The sequence below is a fragment of the Rhinolophus sinicus genome, chromosome 17, assembly GCF_057876585.1.
Source record: "Rhinolophus sinicus isolate RSI-liver-muscle chromosome 17, RSI-T2T, whole genome shotgun sequence".
Lineage (NCBI taxonomy): Eukaryota > Metazoa > Chordata > Mammalia > Chiroptera > Rhinolophidae > Rhinolophus > Rhinolophus sinicus.
Window position 1 is genome coordinate 112,435,006 of NC_142517.1, and position 20,545 is coordinate 112,455,550.

A 20,545-nucleotide genomic window follows, 5' to 3' on the forward strand; every position below is an offset into this window, starting at 1 on the left:
GTGGGAATCCCGGGGATTCCCCGAGCCTCAGTGTTCTCATCTGCCAAAGGGAACCGTAATCCAGTCCTGCCTACCTCCCAGGTCACAGAGAAACAAATGAAAAATGGTGGGTGTGAGGGTTCTTAGTAAATTATAGAATGCCGTAGAGATACTAAGATTGTCCTCCCCTCCTGAACCTTCTAGACCTGACTGGACTCAGCAGGAACTCAGCTTTGCCATTGCCATATACAAGAGGCCTGGAGTTCACCATGTCTCACCGTGTAGCTCTTTTGCTACACATCAGGCTTCTTGAATGAATGAATGATGGGAGACCCCTCACCTCTGTACCCAGCTCCCTGTCCCTCATCTGGCCCCTCAAACCACAATCCCCCCTGGAACCACTTGCCCTCCCCTACCCTCAGTCAGGCTCTGGCTCAGGGGGCTCTGACTTCCCACCTCAGGGAAGTGACACCACCACCTCCCAGTTTAGCTTTCTCAGCCTATACAGGAAAAAAGGGAAAATGCATTGCAGTTCAATTTCAAGAATCCTGTCATAAGCAAAGACAAAGGGCTCAAACACAAAAGCCGGAATGGTACATGCAGGAGGGCTCTCAGGGGCTTCCCCAAGATGCCCCCCACCCTGAGATCAGGAACTGACAACATTCACTTCTTCCTGGACCCTCTCCACAAGCCCATGGGGCAGGAACTCCTGTTCCCATCTACAGAGGAGGAAATGAGGCCCTAAACAGGACAATCATCAGTGGGACCACACTCCTTTCTCCCTCTGTTTGGGTCTGTCTTCCTCCCACACCATCTCTTAATTGTCTTCTCCCCTTTCCTTCATTCAACCTCTCCTTCCCCAACTGCAGTGCTCCAGGGTCCAGGGTTAGTACCTCATCCACCGGCACCCGTCAGCGTATCTGGTCCCAAGATGGTTATCAATGGGCTGGAGGACATGTTCTGAGAGAATTCATGCCATCTCAGAGCAGAAAAATCAGGGAGGCACAGTAGGCGGGTTGGGGGGAGCTAGAGTGCCCTAGAGGGGTCTCTCCCAGCCCAGGTCTCCCTGCACCAAGTCTGTCCCTAGTGCCTAATGGCCAGCCAAGGCTTGCCCAGGGCTCAGGCATGTTGGCCATAGTCCTGGGGAGAGGCTGAGCTGAGTAAAGGATCCAAAGAAAGTAGCAGCAGCTGTTGGAAAAGGGGCCAGGCTGACAAAGGTTCTGTCACAATCCGCCTTCCAGCTCCACAGCCTCTGTGAAGCTCCTCAAGCCACAGGTCTGAGTGGAAACCCCAACACCCTCAGCAGCCAGCCACTGCTCCTGGAGCCTCCATCCACACATTACCACTATCGAGCCCACTCCCCACCCGGCAGTCTGTGCTTAGAGTCAGGGATCTCCACCAGCTGGCACGACCAGGACTTTCCTCGTCTGAGAAGTGCCCCCAGCTCTGACCCAGGAGCCAAGGGACCCCCACCGGCCACCTGGTCAATGGCCTGGCCTGAAAGGGCAGAGCACACAGGGGTGTCTTGAAGAGAGGTGAACCGATCCACTGATGGCCCCTGTCGGCTGTGAAGCTCTCCAAGCCTAGTACTGTCACCCCCTGCCCCATGTCACCTTAGGGCCCCCAAACAGACAGGGGAGCAGGTATGCACATAATGGGGTGGAGGGAGGTACAGGATGTTGTATACCAGCCTTTCCAGCAAGGTTAGGGCACAGGTGTCATCCAGCTCCTGTGACCCCAGCCCCGAAGGGGTGGACTCTAGGATGGCAGCCCTGCCCCAGACCCCCTTGGGCCTTCCTGGACACGTTGCACTCTAACCTGTCTGAGGTCGAGGTCATTCCCTCAGGGGACTCAGGACTCACCCCTCACTCCGTCTCCTGTTCCTCAGAAAGCTAGGGGCTCCCGAGGCCCAGAACAGTGAGACAGTGGGTCCTCACTGAGCCCAGACTGGGAGACAAATGGCTCAGGCCACACCTGAGGAAGAAAGGCTGGGGCAAATGGGGGCCTGGGGGCAGAGCCTGCTCATCCCTCTCGGCCCTCCAGGGCCTGATCGCCCTCAGCTGTCTTTTCAGATTCAGTCTCATCCTACCTCACCCCTCTCACACACACATTCTAGCCACCCTAAACAGGCTTCCAGAAATACCCCTCCCCACCCCACAACCTGACTCCTTTGCCCTTCAAACACAGCTCAGGGTCCACCTTCTTTGAGGAGCATTCCCTGTCTGCCCAAGATGGGTGGGAAGCTCCTCAGTGTCCCAGTGTCCTTACCTGAATCCCCACCCCCCTCCTCGGTTCAGTGCCATGCTGGGCACTGTATATAGGGCTGGGAGCTCCTTGAAGGCAGAGGCAAGTTCTTCTCTTCTTAGCCCTCTCAGGACATCAATGTGGGCAGGCCATAAACGAGAGAAGGACGACAGTGATAAACAAGGTCATCACAGCTACTGGGAGATAATTCGGTGTAAGAAGATGAGGCATCTAAAACAATGAGCCAGTGGAGATGTCCCTACAAAGGTGCCCTGGGGGCTCCAGGATAGAGGCCTGCAGGGACCCAGAAGGCCTGGGAGTCTAGCCCCGTCCCACAGTGACTGTTCCTCCCTCCAGTCCTGTGGTGTAGCTGCTGCTTGCAGCCACCCACTCACTCGCAGCCACCAGTGGGGTTCAGCCCCAGATACTGCTGCAGCGGCCTCGCACTGCAGAGGTGGAGATGTCTGCAGCTCGCTGGACTTCCCTGGGGCGAGAACAGCAGCAGGGACCCAGCGCATTGCCCGGGCGTGGGCACAGCATGGAGGCACCAATGAGACCACTGCCCCACCACCAGCTCCAAACCTCACCCTCAACCCATGCTTTGGCCCTGCTCCCACTCCATGTACGGTGGCCCTGGGATCTGGGTCAGGAACTGAGGTGTAAGGTGAAGTCCTGGAAGCAGAGGGAAGAGGCCCAGCAAAGAGCAGAAATAGGAGTGAGAGCAGCAGCTCACCAACCCTAACAGTGAAGCCTCAGGTCCAGCCAATCACATGGACCAGGGGTCAGGGATCCCCAGCACCTCTGTCACCTACAAACTTTCTCAGGTTGGAAGAGGACCCCTGCAGAGGGTCCAGGCCAAGCCCTCTTTGGCATCTAGCCTAAAGCCAGGAAGGGCTTCCCAGTAGGGCCCCGGCCCATTCCTGGGAACCCCCGTTTTGGGCCCAAGCGCTACAGCCCCTGGCTCAGGCATACAGCACCACAGCCCTGAGCTGGTCTGCGGTGGGAAACGGTGCTATGAACTGATGCTTGGGTCCCTCAGGATGGCCACTGGTGGGGTGGGATGTGCTCCCTCTGTCTGACTCCAAGACCTGAGGTCTCACCGCTGTCCCCTGCTTTTTGAAGGCCTGAAATCTTGCAGCTGCAGCTCCCAATGCCTCCCACCATGCACCGTGAAACCAGTGAGCCTCCCAGGCCTCTGCCAGTCATCCGCCTGTCTGCCTGCTGCCTGGAGAATCCACGCACCTGTACAAGTATGCACCAAGCACTTGTGTACCCAGCTGGGGACACCACAGTGACTACAGGAGGCAGGACCCACCCTCATGGGGCAAATATTCTAGGGGGCTTGCCCCAGGCCACCATGGGCGGGCCTCCAACCTGGACCCAGGAGGGCTGCCTCCCCATCCACGTGGTCAGTCCACAGGGCTGGGCACCAAGCTCCCAGAGTAGTGAGTCCCAGACTTTTAGATTCCATATCTAGAAAAATCTTCCCAGGGGGTGGGTGGGTGTGTGTGTGTGTGTGTGTGTGTGTGTGTGTGTGTGTATTCAGCAGCAGGACTATTTCCTCCTCAAGAACATTAAAAAACAACTAGTATTACCATCATTTCATGAAAGAAACGTTGCAACAACATAAACCAAAGTAGACAGAAAATAACCTCAGAATAAAGGGTATTCCTTTATATTAAATAAACCGGATGCAGCTTTTATATTTGGGAAAACACTCATACATATACCACATGGCCTCATTTGCATGCAGAAACACGTGTCCTAGACTTGCATGAAGAAACCCCAGGCCATCCCCTGGCCCCAGAGCCCACTATACATCCCAAAAGGAGAGAGGCCACATCCCAAAGTGTAAGCCTAGAAGCCTGCTAGGGTTCTTGGGGAGACCAGAGCCCCAGATCTCATTTAACGGGGGAGGGAGAGGTCTGGGGACCAAAACCTGTCAAATGAGCTCCTTGATGCATAGCCCTTCCTCAGGAAGGCTATGCTGGAGATCCACATCTTCTTTGCATGTCCCTCAGCACCATAATGGTGGCAACACAGACAGGTTAACCCGTAGGCAAGTCACACCACTGCTCTGAGCCTCAGTTTCTTCATCTGCTGACTGAATCCTAACAACCTCACCGTTGCAGTGACAATGAGAATTTTTACCAAGCACCTGGCACTCAGCAGCTATGCAATAAACCACAGTTATTATTACAAAGTTAATATTTGACAGGGGGAAGCCCTAGGGCAGGATGAACCTGCCTTTCTCTTCCAAGTCTCTAGTCTGACCCCTTTCAGCCTTGGCACGGAGCCAGCGTTCCTGCCCAGTCCAGAAAACCATATGGACTCTGAGGGGGTAACAGGCACCCCAGATACCAGCCAGTTCCCGTGAGGCGTGACCCTTCCACAGACAAGAACAGCTACTTTAGGGAACCACGAACCCTGCCCTTTGCTCGTGTCCATTTCACCTGTACAACATCCTCTGTGGCACACACCTACTTCAGGTGAGGAAACTGAGACTCACAGAGGTTAAAGTGACTTTCCTGGGTGATGATTCACAGGAAGGATCCAAAGCCAGGGCGCCAGAGCCTGCGTGGTTTGCCCACACTGCAGTGTTGCTTGGTGTGAACATCTCAGAAGCGCCCCTCACTCCCACCCCCACCCTGCCCCTGCGGGGCTGGGCCATCTTTGCTGCCTTCCTCCTCTTCAGCAGCCCTCCCCCTTCTCCATCCTATATCCTGAGCAAGAGCCCCTGCCCTCCCAAGTTGCCCAAACCTGCCCTCTCTCAGCACCCTGATGAGTGGTTTTAACATTGGTATCCTTTTCTTTGCACTTTTAATCCCAAAAAGAGACTTGCCAAAGAGGCAGCTTTAGAAAAACACAATATAGCAGGGTGACATCCCACAGGAAGCCTTCCTCTCTGGGTGCTCTGTGACCTACAGGTCAGAAGCCTGTGCCCACCCAATCCCCTGCACGCACATTTATACCCACACCGGGGTCCCTGGCATCTGCACTGGGGTGTTCAGGAATGGCTAAGTCCATTATCAGATTCCACCGAGGAGAAGCTAAAGGCCACCCCCCACCTCACTGCCCTTGTAACTACCTGCTAACACACCTGTTTGTTTCTTTTGTCTCTCCAGCTAGAATGTCAGCTCCATGAGGGTGGGGCTCGGTTTTATTCAGCCTGTACCCATCCCTGGAACAGTGCTCACCACCTAGGGGGTGCTCAATATTTGTTTCATGAATAAATGAATGAATAAGCATCATCATCATTTTGCTGATAGCCAAAGTGGAACCCAGAGAGGGGAAACAAACCCACAGAGTTTATGTGCAGGCAGGTCAAGATCATCCAGGAACTGTCTGATTCCCTCGCCCACTGCGGGCTGCCCCCCACACACACACATGCACTCACACACGTACGTACACATATACATACACCACCTGGGACTGGGGCAACATCATAAGCCCTGATCAGCCAAGGGCTCAGGAGGGATTAGCTGTCTATAAAGACCCGTAATGACCACTCTGGGGAGAGGGGCTGCACAGGGAGCACAGGCTGCACTGTGGCTCACTCTCACTGCTCTGCCCACAGAGCTGGCATTTAATGGGCACTTGCTATGTACTGGGCACTTGTCCAAGGCTTGACTCCACAATAAACATGTGAAGAGGAACCATTATTTTGCCCATTTTATACATAAAGAAACTGGGCTCAGGAAGGTCCTGTAACTTGCCCAGGGTCCTGACTAGCAGGCAACACAGAACCACCCACCTGCCAAGCCCGTGCACACACTCTGTCTTCTCCTTGGTTGACACAGAGACCTAACACCAAGTGTAGGACGAGGGATTCTGCAACCTTGTGGAAAAAGAACCGTGTGAGTCCTGGGCTTGGATTAAGGCAGAAGAGAGGGACAGAGGCATTCTCCTCATGTTATCCAACTCACACAGTGTGGAAAGGACAAGCTGGGCTGAGATGGCCTCGTCCATGTGCCAGAGAGTGAAGGTAATAAAGGGTCTCAATGGGGTCATCAGTGAGAAAGGCAGAAGAGTTAAGCCTCGGCTTCTCTGAGAACCCAACGGGGTACACAGACTCCCCTGCATTCAAGATTTGATCAAATCTGGCCCAAATCTACTGCCTGCCCCCCTTCCCCACACACCATTCCCACACACCATGCCACTTGTCTTCAGGTGATCTGGCAACCTTGCTGTCCTCACTCTCGGGCCCCAAGGTGGCCTGTACCTGTCCCTCCTAGAACACCTTTCCACACCCCATGCAGCCCAGTGTACTAACCTCCTCTGTGAGCCCGAGCCACACGGCCTTTGCCTTGCTTTAAGCTCTGCCAGGAGCCAGCAGACTCTGCTCAGTGGCGACGCAGCTCATCCCAGCTCTCAGCCCGCAGGGCTCACTCGGGCTCAGGGAAGGCTGGGCGCCTGGCTTCCAATCTTCCCAGGCCCGCATTCCTCAACCAAATGTCCACTAAGCCCCTATAAACACCCCACCCAGAGATGATGTCCAGCTCAGGATCCTTCTGTCCAGCAGGCGAGGTGGACCATGTACATCAATAACTGGAGCTCAGGGAGCTGATCTGAGTGAGACTGGAGAAGTGCAGAAAAGCCTGTGCAAGCTCAGAGGAAAGAGACACAGACAGAGGTGGGGGAGGGAGGGACGGATGGAAACCCGCCCCCTCCCCCCCCCCCCCCCAGATGAGCAGGAAGAGTCCTCAGACACTCAAGGACCCGGAAATGGACATCTAGGGGAAAGAAATGGAGAATATGGGTAGAGGGGAGTAACTTTGGACTGCGGCCTGGGCAAGGGGAGGTCGGAGGATGCCAGGGCTTTGGAGACCCTCCTGCAGACCTGCTGGGCTCCTGATCCCAGGGCCTGCTGTTGAGGCTGCCTGCCGTGAGGAGAAGGATGGGTTGTAAAGGCGTGACTCCTACTGAGGCCAAAAGGGATGGTGCGTGAGGAGCTCCTGACCACAGATGAGCATGGTGCCATTCTGGCCATGTGTCAGGGTTCTATAAATAACTGCCATTGCACCTTCCTTCTAGTGAGCAACTGCCCTGACAAGCTGGGGCTGTGCTGTCCACTGAGGGGGACAGAGAGTGCATATTCCCACCCCTGCTCGGGCCTTCTTCCTGTGCTCACCATGGGCCCAGGCCCCCAGCACAAGAGCAGCCTCCTTCAGGCAAGCTCTCCGAGGACTTTTAGGTGGTGGACTTCAGAGGGGAGCAGGCAAAATTCCAACCCCCGCCCCAGCTGTCCCTTCTCCCCAACCATCCCCTCCCCCAAGGGGCCCAGCCTGACAACCTCTAATCCTCTGTCATCTGACCCAGCTCCACTCTAAATTAGCTCTGCCCAGCCACCCTACTGAGGCCCAAAAATGGACAGTGTCATTTATACAGGGTCTTAGAAGCCAAATACAATTGTGAGATGACATCATGGTGCCCGGAGCCTGAGCTCCAGACATGCCCTCTGCACCCCAGGCACTCTGTGTGCTGGGAGATGAGCAGAGATGGTATCATGGTAGCAGACCCTGGTGACCCTTCCCATATTTTTTCAAGTCCTCCCCATACCAGGCCCAGAGGCCATAGGACCCTACAACCATAACACGCCAGCCAGAGCCATGTGCACCCTGCTCCCCACTACCCATGGGCTCAGCCCAGGATCGAGCACAGGACACATGTCCAGGCAGGATCTGCTGAAAAAGGGAAGGCAAAGGAGCAACAGCACAAACCAGCTCACCCACAGTCCAGTATAAGGGCTCCCAAGCCAAGCCCTTGTTTGTTCATGAACAGTCACTCGGTAGTTATGGGGACCAGACATATGCTCCCTCCCTCAGGGAGCACCCAGAGCAGTGATGGAGGCAGGCAGGTCAATGAGTTTGCCAACCAGGGCCCATGGAGAGACACACTGAGCTGGGAACAGGACGACTGGCTCCACAGGCACCAGAGGGCAAGCTTTCCTTGACCACACTATTGCCCTCTGAGTCCTGGCAGACTGAACTACTGCTTAGCTCAGGAACTGCCGTCCTGTGGTAACTGGACAGCATTGGAAGTGCCACATTACTCACTGATTTGACCTGGGGCAGGAGCGAGGGTGCCTATGAGACCACTGACAGTGGTCCTGACACCACCAGAAGGTGCTGTGATGCAGCCAGGTCAAGGCACCCAAGCTGTGACACAGACTCTGAGCTGCAGGAGGAAAAGAGGAGAGGTTCCTGTGGGTTGAGGCATCAGACTTCCTGGGAGGGAGTACTCAGCTGGGCCAACAAGGGAAGGGAAAGAAGGAAGGCTCCTAAGCAATGCTGCACCAGTAACACTAAGCTGCTCCAGGCCCATGAAGCCCAGGCTCAGGTAGGGTGAGCCCTGGTGCAAGGCCAACATCCACAGCTGACCAGCTGTCAGCCAACTGCCTATGGCCACAGAACAGGGGCTGAAGAAGGAGGGGTGGCAGCTCAGTGAGGTCAGTGATGACATACTGCCAATTACATGGAGGGGACACAGCCCAGGTCTATTGCCCCCAGACTTACTGAAAGATGCTGCTGTAATGACAAGGCAACCAGGGCAAAGAGAACTCAGCAAGAGCAAAGGGGAGTCAGGGAGAAGGAGGACCTCATTGGAGTGGGGGCAAGGAACTGGTCTCAGCTAATCCTTGGCTTCCCATTCATCTTCCTGGCCCCTTAGGAACAGGAAGCAGGCTTAGGCCCCAAACTGCTGGCTCCAGGCACCTAGATGGATTACCCAGTCACAGGAGGTGGGGGTAGGGCAGCAGCATCTCCCCGCCCCCACCAACCTGGAAGACTGAAGCCTTCCCAGCACCCGCTGGCTATCTATGGGGCTCTAATCCGTCCTCCAGCCCTGGAGGAAAGTGAGGACAGCTGAAGCAGGCCAGAGCTGCAGCTTGGCTGAAGGCCGTTACCTTCATGCACAGCCACCCACTTCCTCAACCCAGGACAACAAGGATGAGCAGCAGGACTGAGGGAGGTACAGGGAAGCTCTAGACGATGCACCCCTTCCGTCACATGACTGCATCCCTAGGGATCCTGCAGGTCCCAGCTGCAAAAGTCATTGTTTATAAACAGCCACAAGCCTAGCAGGGGAGGTCCAGGCCGGTGGTCCCCAGGGTCTCACTGGGCATGGACAGGGTGCAGAACCCGCGGTGGGGAATTAGGGACTGGGGACCACTCCAGCAGCACAAATTCTGTAATCTCAGATTTCAGAATCCGAGCGGGCAGAGGAAGTGGCGTCAGCAGCTGGTGTGATCCAATGCAATAAACCAGAGGTGGCTTGGGATAGAAGGCCGAGCGCGCGGACCCCCACCCTCAGTCCTGCATTTCCTGAACAGTCTGGACGCCACGGGAAACCGGGCTCCATCCCCCGCCCGCGGCCAGCTGCTCCCGGAGCTAGGGCTCAGGTTTCCCGCAGTGCCTTCCACGCTCCTGCGGCCCTCCGCCCCTCCACCCGGTCGACTGCCCACCGCGGCGTTGGTCACCACCCCTCCCGCGCCGCCGGAAACACGAAGCCCCCGAGGGGTACGCAGCCCTCCGCTCCCCGGAGCTTTCAGGCCGGGGGCGCCCCTCGGGAAAGGAAACCCAATCCTCCGGCTGCCCGCGGGGACAGTAGGGGTGAGGCGAGAGGAAGGAGGGCACGGCGGGCGCTGGCGGCTCCCAGAGGCCTGCAGCGGGCGCGCCGGTTCCCGGGCAGAGAGGCAGCCTCGGGATTCCCTAAGCACGGTGGCCTCCGGGAAAAGGGGCAGGCCCGTCCTCATGCGCCGCCCGCATGCAGGGCCCGCGGAGGCCTGGACGGCCCACTTCGTCCCAATTCTCCCGGCCCTTGGCCTCCAGGGTGGGGTTAGCTGTAGTCGTACGGCGAAGATAAAAACTGGCCCCGGGGGAGGGGGGTGCAGCTGCGCCCTCTCCGGCCCCGCCGCGGGGTTTGGGGGGAACACATGACACGGACTGCAGAGGACGCCCAGAGCTCCGGGGGGCGCGGCGCATGGACCCCCAAAGGCCCTCCACAACAGTAGTCCGAAGGTAACAGCGCCAGGCACCGGGTGAGGTTCAGTTCCGGGGGCGGGATGGGGGCAGGTGTCCGGGACGACACGGCTGCCGGGTCTCCGGCTCGCTCACCTTTTCCTGGGCGCGGGTGAGCTTCTTCTGCACGTTGCTGGCGATCTTCCCCGCCGTCACCCCCTTGCTACCCATCTCTGCCATCGTGCCTTGGGCCTCTCCGGTGGCTGGCGCCCAGCTCCCTGCCCCAGCCCCGGCCGCCCCCGGGTCCGGCTCCACGCCGCGCACTAGATACGCTAGCCGACTGGCGGAGGCGGAGCGTGCGCGGGGCGAGCAAGCGAGAGAGCAACGCCAGCACCGAGGGAGGGACGGACGCAGGGAGAAGGAGGGGGAGGGGAGGGGCCGGGCCTGCGGGTCAGGCTAGACACTGCGCTTTAAAGACCGTCTCTGGCTTAGGAACCTCTCGGTGCGCCGGGAGGAAGCGGCGCTCACACGTGCAACGGGCTTGGGTGAGCCGGCCTCCGGAGACGCTTTAGTGATCCCGCCCCGGGGCGGGGACTAATTCAACAGTCTTGGGTCCCGCACCGCCGCGGGCCCGGTTCTCCTCCGGAGTAGTCACCTCCTGCAGCCCAAGGTCGGAGGCCAGATGGAGAAGAAGGGTGCTTTCGAAAAGCAGAGATAACGTGCGGCGATTGGCGCGCCGACGTGGAATCCGAGAGCCCCTGTCCTTCCAAAGCTGCTCTGGCCCTGCGCTCGAAGCTCTGCCACCTCCCGGCTTGCAAACTCACGGGTCTTCACCTGGGTTCTCCTGGCGCCTCCGGGACATGTTCACATCTCTGTCCCTGGAGCCTAGTCCCATGCCAACCAGGCGCTGATAATTATTCAGTCTTCCAGTTTGCTGATAATTATTATAACAACCTAATATAACTGAGCGCTCACTGTGTACTTGCACCCTGCTAGGTGCCTCCTGGATAGGCATTATCGCATTCGGTCTCCATGACAGCCCTATGAGGTAGGTGCTATTACTAAAATGTATTTTAATAGAATTATTGTATTAATTATTCCATTAATAATAATATAATTATTATTTTCATCTCACAAATGAGGCTCAGAGAGGCCTGGAACCAGATCTCTGACTACATCTCAGGCTCTCAACCACTATACCCTGGGTGTCTCCTCTTGCTTGCTGGGAAAAAAAATGATTAATGATCATTATTCAAAGAGAAGAGAAGGTTACTGCTAACCAGCTTTGCCAACAGACCAATAACACTTATTCAACATGAATAAATATATATTGAGTTTACTAATTCCACCTACACCCCTCCTGCAAATCATGTCAGAGCTGTGAAGGATGCCAGAGCTCTTTGCTGCCCTGGAAGGTTTCTCAGGGACTATGGGCTGCGTTGAATGGAGAGAAGAGTCTTGGAGTCTCTGCTGGGAGTGAGACCTAGACATGTCCAGTGCATGGACAGGAGCCAGGGCAGAGGTCCCTGGGAGCAGGAAGGGATATGGCAGACCATAAGCTAAGCCTCCTATACAAATAGAGAAACAGACCTAGGAATAAGAGGTTCAGCCTGGGTTCCACAGCCAGTTCTCTCTTCCATTTGCCTGGTAGGCCCCCTGCGCTCTCTCTAGCTACTCCTGCTTCTTCCCATTACTACTCAACACCAATAGGTGAGGATCTTAAACAGCCCTCCCTCCTGGCCTGTTATTCCTATTTTGCTGAAAGACTGAGACTTTGCTGAAGGTCACAACGGATAAGCTGGGATCCGGACCCAGACCCTCCTGCACTAAAGCCCTCAAGTGATACACTGAAGTGCTTCCCAGAAAAAGCACCAAGCACTGCATGAATGGGAAGCATTTTGTCAAAATTATGATTATAAACTCATGCCTAATTCGTGAGTTACAAAAACAAAACCTAAATAGTGCAACCTGAGTTTTAAGGCAGGTTTCTCCCAAAAGCTCAACACACTTTTACCACGTAGTCTCTCTCCTCCTCATTTTATATTTGTCATTTTTCTAACCATTCTCTAAGAGCAATTTCTTCCATCACTCCTCTGAGGAAAGGAGGAAATGAACAGAAGTCAAATCCTATTACAGTCAGTCCCTGGAAACAGTGGGAAAGTCTGCTGCGCTGGACTTTGATATTTCTAAATATCACTTGACAAAAAAATTGGAAACAACTTAAGTGGTTATCAGCAGGAGAGGGTCAGCTAGATGGCACAGCAACCAGAGGGGCTATTAGGGGATCATTTTAAACAACATTACAGAGCTTGTGTAGCAATGAGAAAATATTGCTTATAGTATAATTATAAATGAAAAGGAAAAGATAGGAAATTGTGCATGCACTATTCTTGCAACCACATAAAAATAAATATAAATGCTCATGACCAAACACTTGAATGAACCAGACACAAAAGAAATAGATATGCTAAGGTCAAGGCACTGTGGCTGATTTTTTCCCCTTAATTTCCTCAATATTCTGTAATATTCTATATTGCCTTCATAAAAAAGCACAAACAGCTCTACCTTTAAATAAAGTAATTCTTTATTTGATCTCTAGATTGGAAAGACTTCTAAGCACAAAAGCATTGGGGAGATATGAAATAAAAAATTCTAGTTTGGTGATACATAAAAATTAAAAATTTTTAAACCTCAAAAAATTACCATGAACACATAGGATAAAAGTTTGGAAGGAAATGCTCCCAAATGTCAATACAAGTCCAAGGGATAGGAATGTAGGAGATTTTTACTTTCTTCTTCTTTTTCTTTTTGTTAATTTTATTAGTTTCAGGTGCACAAGACAAAGCAATACTTAGACATTTATCATTTATATCTCTTACACTGTGTGAACCCCCCTCCCCCCATCCACTATCCCTCTGACATCGCACAGAGCCATTACATTTCCACTGTCTCTATTCCTAATTTACTTTCTTCTTGATGATTTTCTATAGGGTCTGATTTTTTTTTTAACCATGGTAGCCCTTTGTTTTTACTACCAGAGGGGGAAAAAGCTACTTCTATTCTGAAAAAAATTTTTGACATAAAAAAATTGAAGTGTAAGAAACTAGGAAAATATTTTTTGAAAATAAAATAGAACTCTTACAATTCATAAGAAAAACATTAAGATCCCACTGTATAAATGGGTAGATAACACAAATGGACGATTCACAAAATTGGAGATTCAACAGGCTTTAAAAGTTCCGTTTTACCAGAAAAAAAAAGTTCATTAAATCAATGAGATACCATTCCTGACCCCAGTTTCATCAAATCAGCAAATCATTTTTTAAATTATGTTACTTAAAACCAGAGAAACAGACATTCTCACATACTACTTCTGAGAGTGTAACTGATACAAAATTTCTGGAAAAGAATCTTGCAGTATGTATCAAGAATCATCAAAATATCCATATTGTTCAACCCTAGAATCTCAAGTCTAAGAAATAATTCAAAATTTTAGCAAAGCTTTAATCACACAGTTTGTGCATCACATTCATTATAATTTTTACAAAACTGAAAATGTGTGAGCTATTTACTATTGCTGTTATTATTCTTGTTTGCTCACTCCCTGTCTGCAAACATTTCTGAGCACCTACTGCATACCAGCCCTGTGCTCACTCTGCAGAAACAGCGGTGGGTGCAATGAAGCCCTTTCCAAAGGGGTACCTTCCCATATGGGGAGGGGATGGGAGGCCTGGGAGGGGTTGGAGCCTCTTTGAAGAAGCAATGTTGAAGATGGGAAGTCAGCATTGACAGGAGAACAAGGAGGGAGCCTGGTACCTAGGAAAGCCCTCAAATGTTGAGGCAGGAAGAAACTGGCCTGCCTTTCCTTGTGCCCCTTCAGCACCCTAGCCTCCCAGCATTGCACCGCTCCTGTTCTTGGCAGTAAGACCCCCACCCCCAGATGTCTACAAAAAGCCAACTACCACCCGGTGGTTAACTGAACCACATTAGAGCCACACAGATGTTTAATAATGCTTGTGAAGTTTTCTTGTTATGGGAAGTGCCTATAATGCATTGTTAACAACACAGGACATTAAATTGCTTAATAGTATAGGGCCAACTGCAGTCAAAATGTGGTTGGTGTCTCTGGGTGGAAGAATTCAGCATGAGGTGTTTTTTTCTTTTTTTTCTTTTCCAAATTTGTTCGTTTTGTAATCAGAAATGAATGCTATTAAAAATACAAATATTTTTACTGAAACAAGGAAACTGTCCCCTGAGATTGCTTGGGCTGCCACAATGTGGCAGAGTGGAAGGAGGAAGCACAGAGGCCAGGCGTGTACTGTGCCTCCCGCCCACTTGTGCCTCCGGACTGTGAGATCGGAAGGGAGTTTTCAAACCGTGCAGAACACAGACAAGCGAAGGGCAGTCCTCCTTTCCCTTGAAGAGTAAAGAGCACCTATGTTTTCATTCTGTCATTCAAGAATTGAATAAGAGGTTCTAAGCCAGCACGATGACTATCATCGTCACCATCATCGTCATCGTCGTCATCATTCTGTCTTACAGAGCAAGGTTTTTTCGTTTATACTCTTTTGACTGACAGAACAATCCTGTGTTTGACCGCAGTAGGACTTTTTGCCATTCTATCATAGGTGGAGACTTGGAGAACCAACCAGAAGGCACACGCTGAGATCGCTTAGCACCTAGCGTAACACTTCTCACCTGCGTCCTGGGCTCGGGGGCGTCATCTCTGAGAGAGACAGGGAGGATCCAGGAGAATCCACAGGCAGAACCAGAAGCATTATTTCAGGGCAACATATGTGTGATATGGTGCCCAGGAAGGGCCCTCTGACTCAAATTATTCTCATTCCCGCTGGCATGTAAAATGCCACTATGATATTGTGAGAGGGGTAGAGAGGCCAGGAGTCAGAAGTCAGCTCCTCCATTTACCACTTTTCCATCCTTGGCTACATTAGTTAAATTGTTCAAGCCTCATCTGTAATATGGGGGGTGGGAGTGTAAAATATACTCTAGATTATTGCAGACACAAAAATATATACCATATTTCCCCAAAAATAAGACTGCATCTTATATTAATTTTCAGAAAACATTTCTTTATTTCACACGAGTGCATTAAGTATGTCCATTATAATACACGACGTATTGAATTATGAAGATTCACATTAGACACAGCCACGTCCCTTTGTAATCAAGTGCACATGTTATTTGTGTGTTGTGTCTGGACTCCGATTGGTCATTCGCCAATAAGTCTCGAGTTCATCTGTTTACATAGGTATTTACCTCTCATGCAAAGTTCCCGCTTGGGTATTTACAAATACTTAATTATAATTTATATTATTATTTATTTTAGTATTAATGTCAATAGTATTATTTATTTATATTTAATTATATATTAATATTATTATTTTATAATTCAATACGTCCGTTGTGTGTTGCAACGGACGTACTAAATGCACCCGTCTAGCTAACAGAGTTAACTGGGTCTTATTTTGGGGGTAGGGCTTATATGACAAGCATCCTGAAAAATCATGCTAGGGCTTATTTTCTGGTTAGTTCTTATTTTTGAGGAAATATGGTATAAAGCCCCTGGAATATTTGAAGTGACTCTAAATCGGGACTGTATAGTGGATGACAGATACTATAAGTTTGATCTGCTCAGCTAATTGCCCTGCTTTCTTTAGGAATTTCTTCCCTGTTTGGTGTGGTTTGAATCAACGTTGTCCCTTGCGCATGATGTGCACATATCACAGGGGAGCCATTCACTGCAGCCATAACAATTGGCTCAAAGATGAGCACATGACCCAAGCGAAGCCTTAATAAGGGCCGTCCTTGGGCTTGCAGGGATGTGTGCTTGTAGGATACAGGAGTTCCTCTTCCCACTAGAGTTGCTAATATGGAAAGATGTGAGTCTAGGGTCTCCAGAGGCCAGCTTGCCCACCATGTGAAAGATCCTGCCAAGAAGATGAAGTCACCAAGAGTTGAGAGTTGAAGAGATAGGGACAGAAAGAGAAATAGAGACAGAGAGACAGACATAATAATATTGTTTGGGAACTTGTCCAGTCATGCCTAAATCTTTCCCAGTCCCTACTTCCAACTATCCAGCTACGTGAACCAATACATTTTCTCTTCTTTTTTTTTTTGGCTAAAACCAATTTGAGGTTACTTGCAATCAAAAGGCTCATGACTAATATAGTTATCATAAAATGTCCTTCTCAGAGACAACCCTGATGGAGCCCTAATGCTACCCCTAATGGGATCTTCATGTTAGGATTTGTCTCAAGCATCTCTACCTAGTCCATCTAAATTAATATAGACTGTACAAACTTGGACAGTTTTGAGTGCAAAGGGGTAAAAATAGTTACAACCGGAGAATAGGCGTAAACCATGACTGTCCTCGGCAAATCGGATCATTTGAGCACCTAGGTTGAGGTTAAGAGTAAAGGTGAGAAAGGAGACTAAGGTCACACAGTTCACAGTCTGTGTTCAAGCTGGTGCTGACCTCTGCACCTGTTTATTCTCCTGGGCCTGTCCAGCTGTCCTTACTGGATCCTTGCAGAGATGGCAGGGTGATGTTCCAGAGGACCTTCTGCAAGGAGACACGTCCCCAGACTTCACCTCCTGGTTTCCGAACATGCTGACCCAGATGTTTACCTCTAGTCTAAACATCCAGTTTAGATCCAGTTTAATCATGCCCTGTGGGAGTGGACTAAGGAATAGGCCATTACAGGGTCACCAACTAGCTCCAGGATGTTTCTAAGGCTTCCAACAAAAACCAGTTATCTCCTTTTGCCACCAGCAAACAAAGTCTCTCCAAGAGAAAAAAAAAAAAATTAAGATGATTGACTTTCTTTGGTAACCTGTGTGTAGTCTCCGGTGTGGCTGAAATGTAGGGGACTGAGAAGATGACAACATAGGCCTCAAACCAGAAGGCTGTTGTTATGAATCATGTGATCATGGGTCCATCACTGCCTTCTCCTTTTATTTCTTTTGGAAATTAATAACCACAATTATACCTTTTTATTTCTCAGTAGATTTACAGTAAAGTGAAAGATTGAACAATATAGTGTTAGTAAGAGAGAAGATTCAGGTAATATGGTCATATTTTATTCAAACTTAATTGTGTACGTGCTTTATTCCAATTTTATTTCACTTCAGAAAACCTATCTGAAAGTCATAGATGTAATAGAACTACAAGAATATTTATTTCTGCATGTCTAGCATTTGTGTACACGTGCGCGCGCGCACACACACACACACACACACACACAAAACCTTTGAATGAATTAAAGTGCATCTGTATGACAGACACCATGTAGGTAATAAAATGAATGTGCCTGCTCCTTTTAAATGGAGCAGTACCACCAGGCAAGGCTGTTGTTGGAAATTATAGGTAGCTCAGGTAGTCCCTGGACCAGGTCTAGTGGCCTGGGGAGATGGTAGTTATTATTATGTTTCTGAAGTTCAGGAACTGGTTTGTGGCCTCTTTGCTGGTGTGACACAGTAGGCTGACCTTTGTCAGCATCACAGAGATGCAGAAAAGCAAACTGCCCAGCACTCCGTCAATACATCACTGCTGAGTTCCTTTAAAAGTGAGATTCTAGCTACTGGATATGCTCGCTGGAGACTTATTATAATCATCTTGATGAAAAAAGTGATTTACTAAACAAAGTGGAATGACAAGATTACACATGCATGTTTTTAAGTCTTTCTAAAGTTTCATTTGTTTATAAACAAATTAACAAGCTATGGGAATACTAAGAGGACTGGTGTGTTCCTTTGAAATTGGCCTTCACTGACACGTTACCAGGTGCCCTTTGGGGAAGCCATTCCAAGGGTGTGGAGCAAAAGCCTTACCAAAAGCCTGAGACATATCTGATACTATCCTTAGAGCACAGTTTTATGTACAATGATGTTTCTCACAGCAAATAAAATAGTGAAAAGCTAGAAACAGCCCAAATGTCCAAGCATGGGTTGGTTAAATACGTTAATTTCTAAATTTTGGTGTATCTACCTTTGAATATTAAGCTACCCTTAAAAGTTGATAAATGGGACTTCTTCAAAATTTAAAAAGTCTGCCCTTCAAAAGATACCATTATGAAAATAAAGACTAATTCATTCAGATAAGAACTACTCATAATACTTATATCTAACAAAGGACTTATATCCAGAATATATAAAAATTTGTTGTAACTTAATAACAAGAAGACAACCTATTTGAAAAAAAATGATTTGAATAGATGAATCTTCACCAAAGAAGATGGCAATAGTGCATGAGAAGATGCTAAACTTCATTAGCCTTTAGCTAAATGCAAATTAAAACCACAATGAGCTAACACTATACACTTCCCCAAAATGGCTAAAATAAAAAAGACTGACGTCAAATGTTAGTGAGGATGTGGAGCAACTGGAACTCTTATCCTTATACCAGATTCCTCTTCCTTTCCTCATGACGATTTTTTTTTTCTCTTTATCTTTTCCTCCTACATCTTCTACTCAAGTTCATCATATATACCTGAAGTCTAATTGTGGGCCCCGCTGAGGGTTTCACCCCCTGAGCGTCCTTGTGGCTGCAGGCAAACACCAGGACTGAGAAGAGCTGCCCAACTCAGATAGTCCCCAAAGACATACTGGCATTTTGAGTGTGTCCTTCCTGAAGACAGGCCTACACATGCCCAGTTCTCCTCCTCTCTTTTCTTCACCTAGCTACCTGACCACCTCTCCTCAGTCTTCAGATCCACTCACGTCACCTCCTCAGAGAAACTTCTTCCACCCACCTCACTCGGACAGGGCCAAGTAGCCCTCCTGTGTACTCCTGGAATCCTGTGCTTGCCTTTCTCATATACCCAACACCAGCAGCCCCCCAAAGTTACTATGTAATGGGAGTAGAAGGCACTCTGGGACCTAATTTCTAAGTGACAGTGAGGGTGCATCTACTGGCCTGGTCATGACTGGATTTGGCAGAGGAGGTTATGCTCCTTTGGGGAGAAAGAATACTTTCTTGCTCAGACTCCAACTTAAGAAATGATAACCCCTACACAGAACTGTGGTTGCCGTTGTGTGGACATGATGCTCAGTTTGAGAACCACAACCTCCAGCTGAAGCTCCTGGGTGGCAGGCAGTGGGTCTGGGTGACTCCCATACCCTCCATGAGGCCAAGCACAGATCAGGCACTCAGCAAATTATGCTGGATGTTGCCACTGAACTTGACTCTGGGTGTGTCCACCCAAGATCAGGGAAGGTGCTCAGGACCCAAGAGTGGGAAACCTGCCTGGAGCTGGTGTCTCATAAGTGGGCAAACTGCATTCAACTTCACCTGCCTTTTTGTCTTTTCACACATATTCCACCCTTGTCACCTCTCTCTCTTACATTTGCTGCAATAAGCATGGGTATGATGGTATGATTTTGTAAGTCATTGGTCATGCTTAATGCACTAATTTCCAGACGACCTGTATTACTTCTAAAGCCAGCTGCTACCCCTCGCGCTCCCCAACCTAGTTCCTGGACCACAGGAGCTAGTGAGAGCACAGGAACAGCTGAGCATGGCTGGTGGACCTTTGAGTGTCGGGTGCAACAGGGCAGACAGAGATCCACATTCACAGAGTGCAGGTGGCCAGCGTCACTCTTGCAATGAAATCATGCTTCTCGCATTTTGTAATTTACAGGGTAGGACACAGAACATAATAATAGTTTTTGTTCCTTCTAAGTAAACATCTGACAATGTCCAATTCAATGGGTTCTGCCCCCAAAACACAACAATTCTTCCTTAACTGAAAAAATGAATGCAAATCTGTGCACTTGTAGGCAGTGGCTCAGACCTCAGTCCACAGTCCCGGAGGTGCAAGAAGTAACTGTACTCTTTTCTCTCAAACCCTCACTTCACTGGCAGGTCACAGCGGCCTTTGGCTCCCACTCCTTCACAGGCTCTGGTCCTCACATCTGTCTTCTGGCCACTTTCGTCCACCACAGCACACTCTTCTCTCTTTCTCTCCACTCGGGGTCCATGCATCACCCACACAATGTGTCACAGGTCTGTTCCAGGGCAGAGGAGACACATCCCACATCCTTCACGACTGGGTTTTGAGACATCCAACTTTGGTGGCCTCTCGGGCCGGTGGACAGACATAAGGAATCATTTTGCTTCTCCATGTTGGGGCCATGGGCGTAACCTTCTGAGGCTTCCTTAGGCCCTCCACCCACACAGGACACAGGATGGCAGTTTCTCCTGCCTTCTGTACGATGACTGTACTCTGCTGTCAGATTCTCCCAAACTGGCTGAGGTTTCTCTCCCTCTCTCTAGCCCTGGGGATTGGTCCCAGTGGCAGGGCCACAGCCTCTCTCAAGAACCTAGAAATGTCTACATTTTCCAC

At 50.2% G+C, this 20,545-nt stretch overlaps 1 protein-coding gene across 24 annotated transcripts in view; it reads right to left on the bottom strand.

Annotated features, from left to right (window-relative positions):
• The window catches only part of BIN1 (bridging integrator 1), a 51,851-nt gene extending 41,134 nt beyond the window's left edge, over nucleotides 1-10,717 (bottom strand). For 16 of the 24 annotated variants that reach the window (XM_088794477.1, XM_019717967.3, XM_088794466.1 and 13 more), the window contains exon 1: nucleotides 10,338-10,563. In XM_088794477.1, coding sequence (XP_088650603.1) covers nucleotides 10,338-10,421 — 84 coding nt within the window. In that variant the 5' untranslated portion in view covers nucleotides 10,422-10,563. Of the gene's footprint in view, nucleotides 1-10,337 lie in introns of all 24 variants that reach the window. The other 8 variants (XM_019717973.3, XM_019717970.3, XM_074334392.2 and 5 more) reach the window with 4 other exon arrangements.
• Between the last annotated feature and the right edge of the window lie 9,828 nt (nucleotides 10,718-20,545).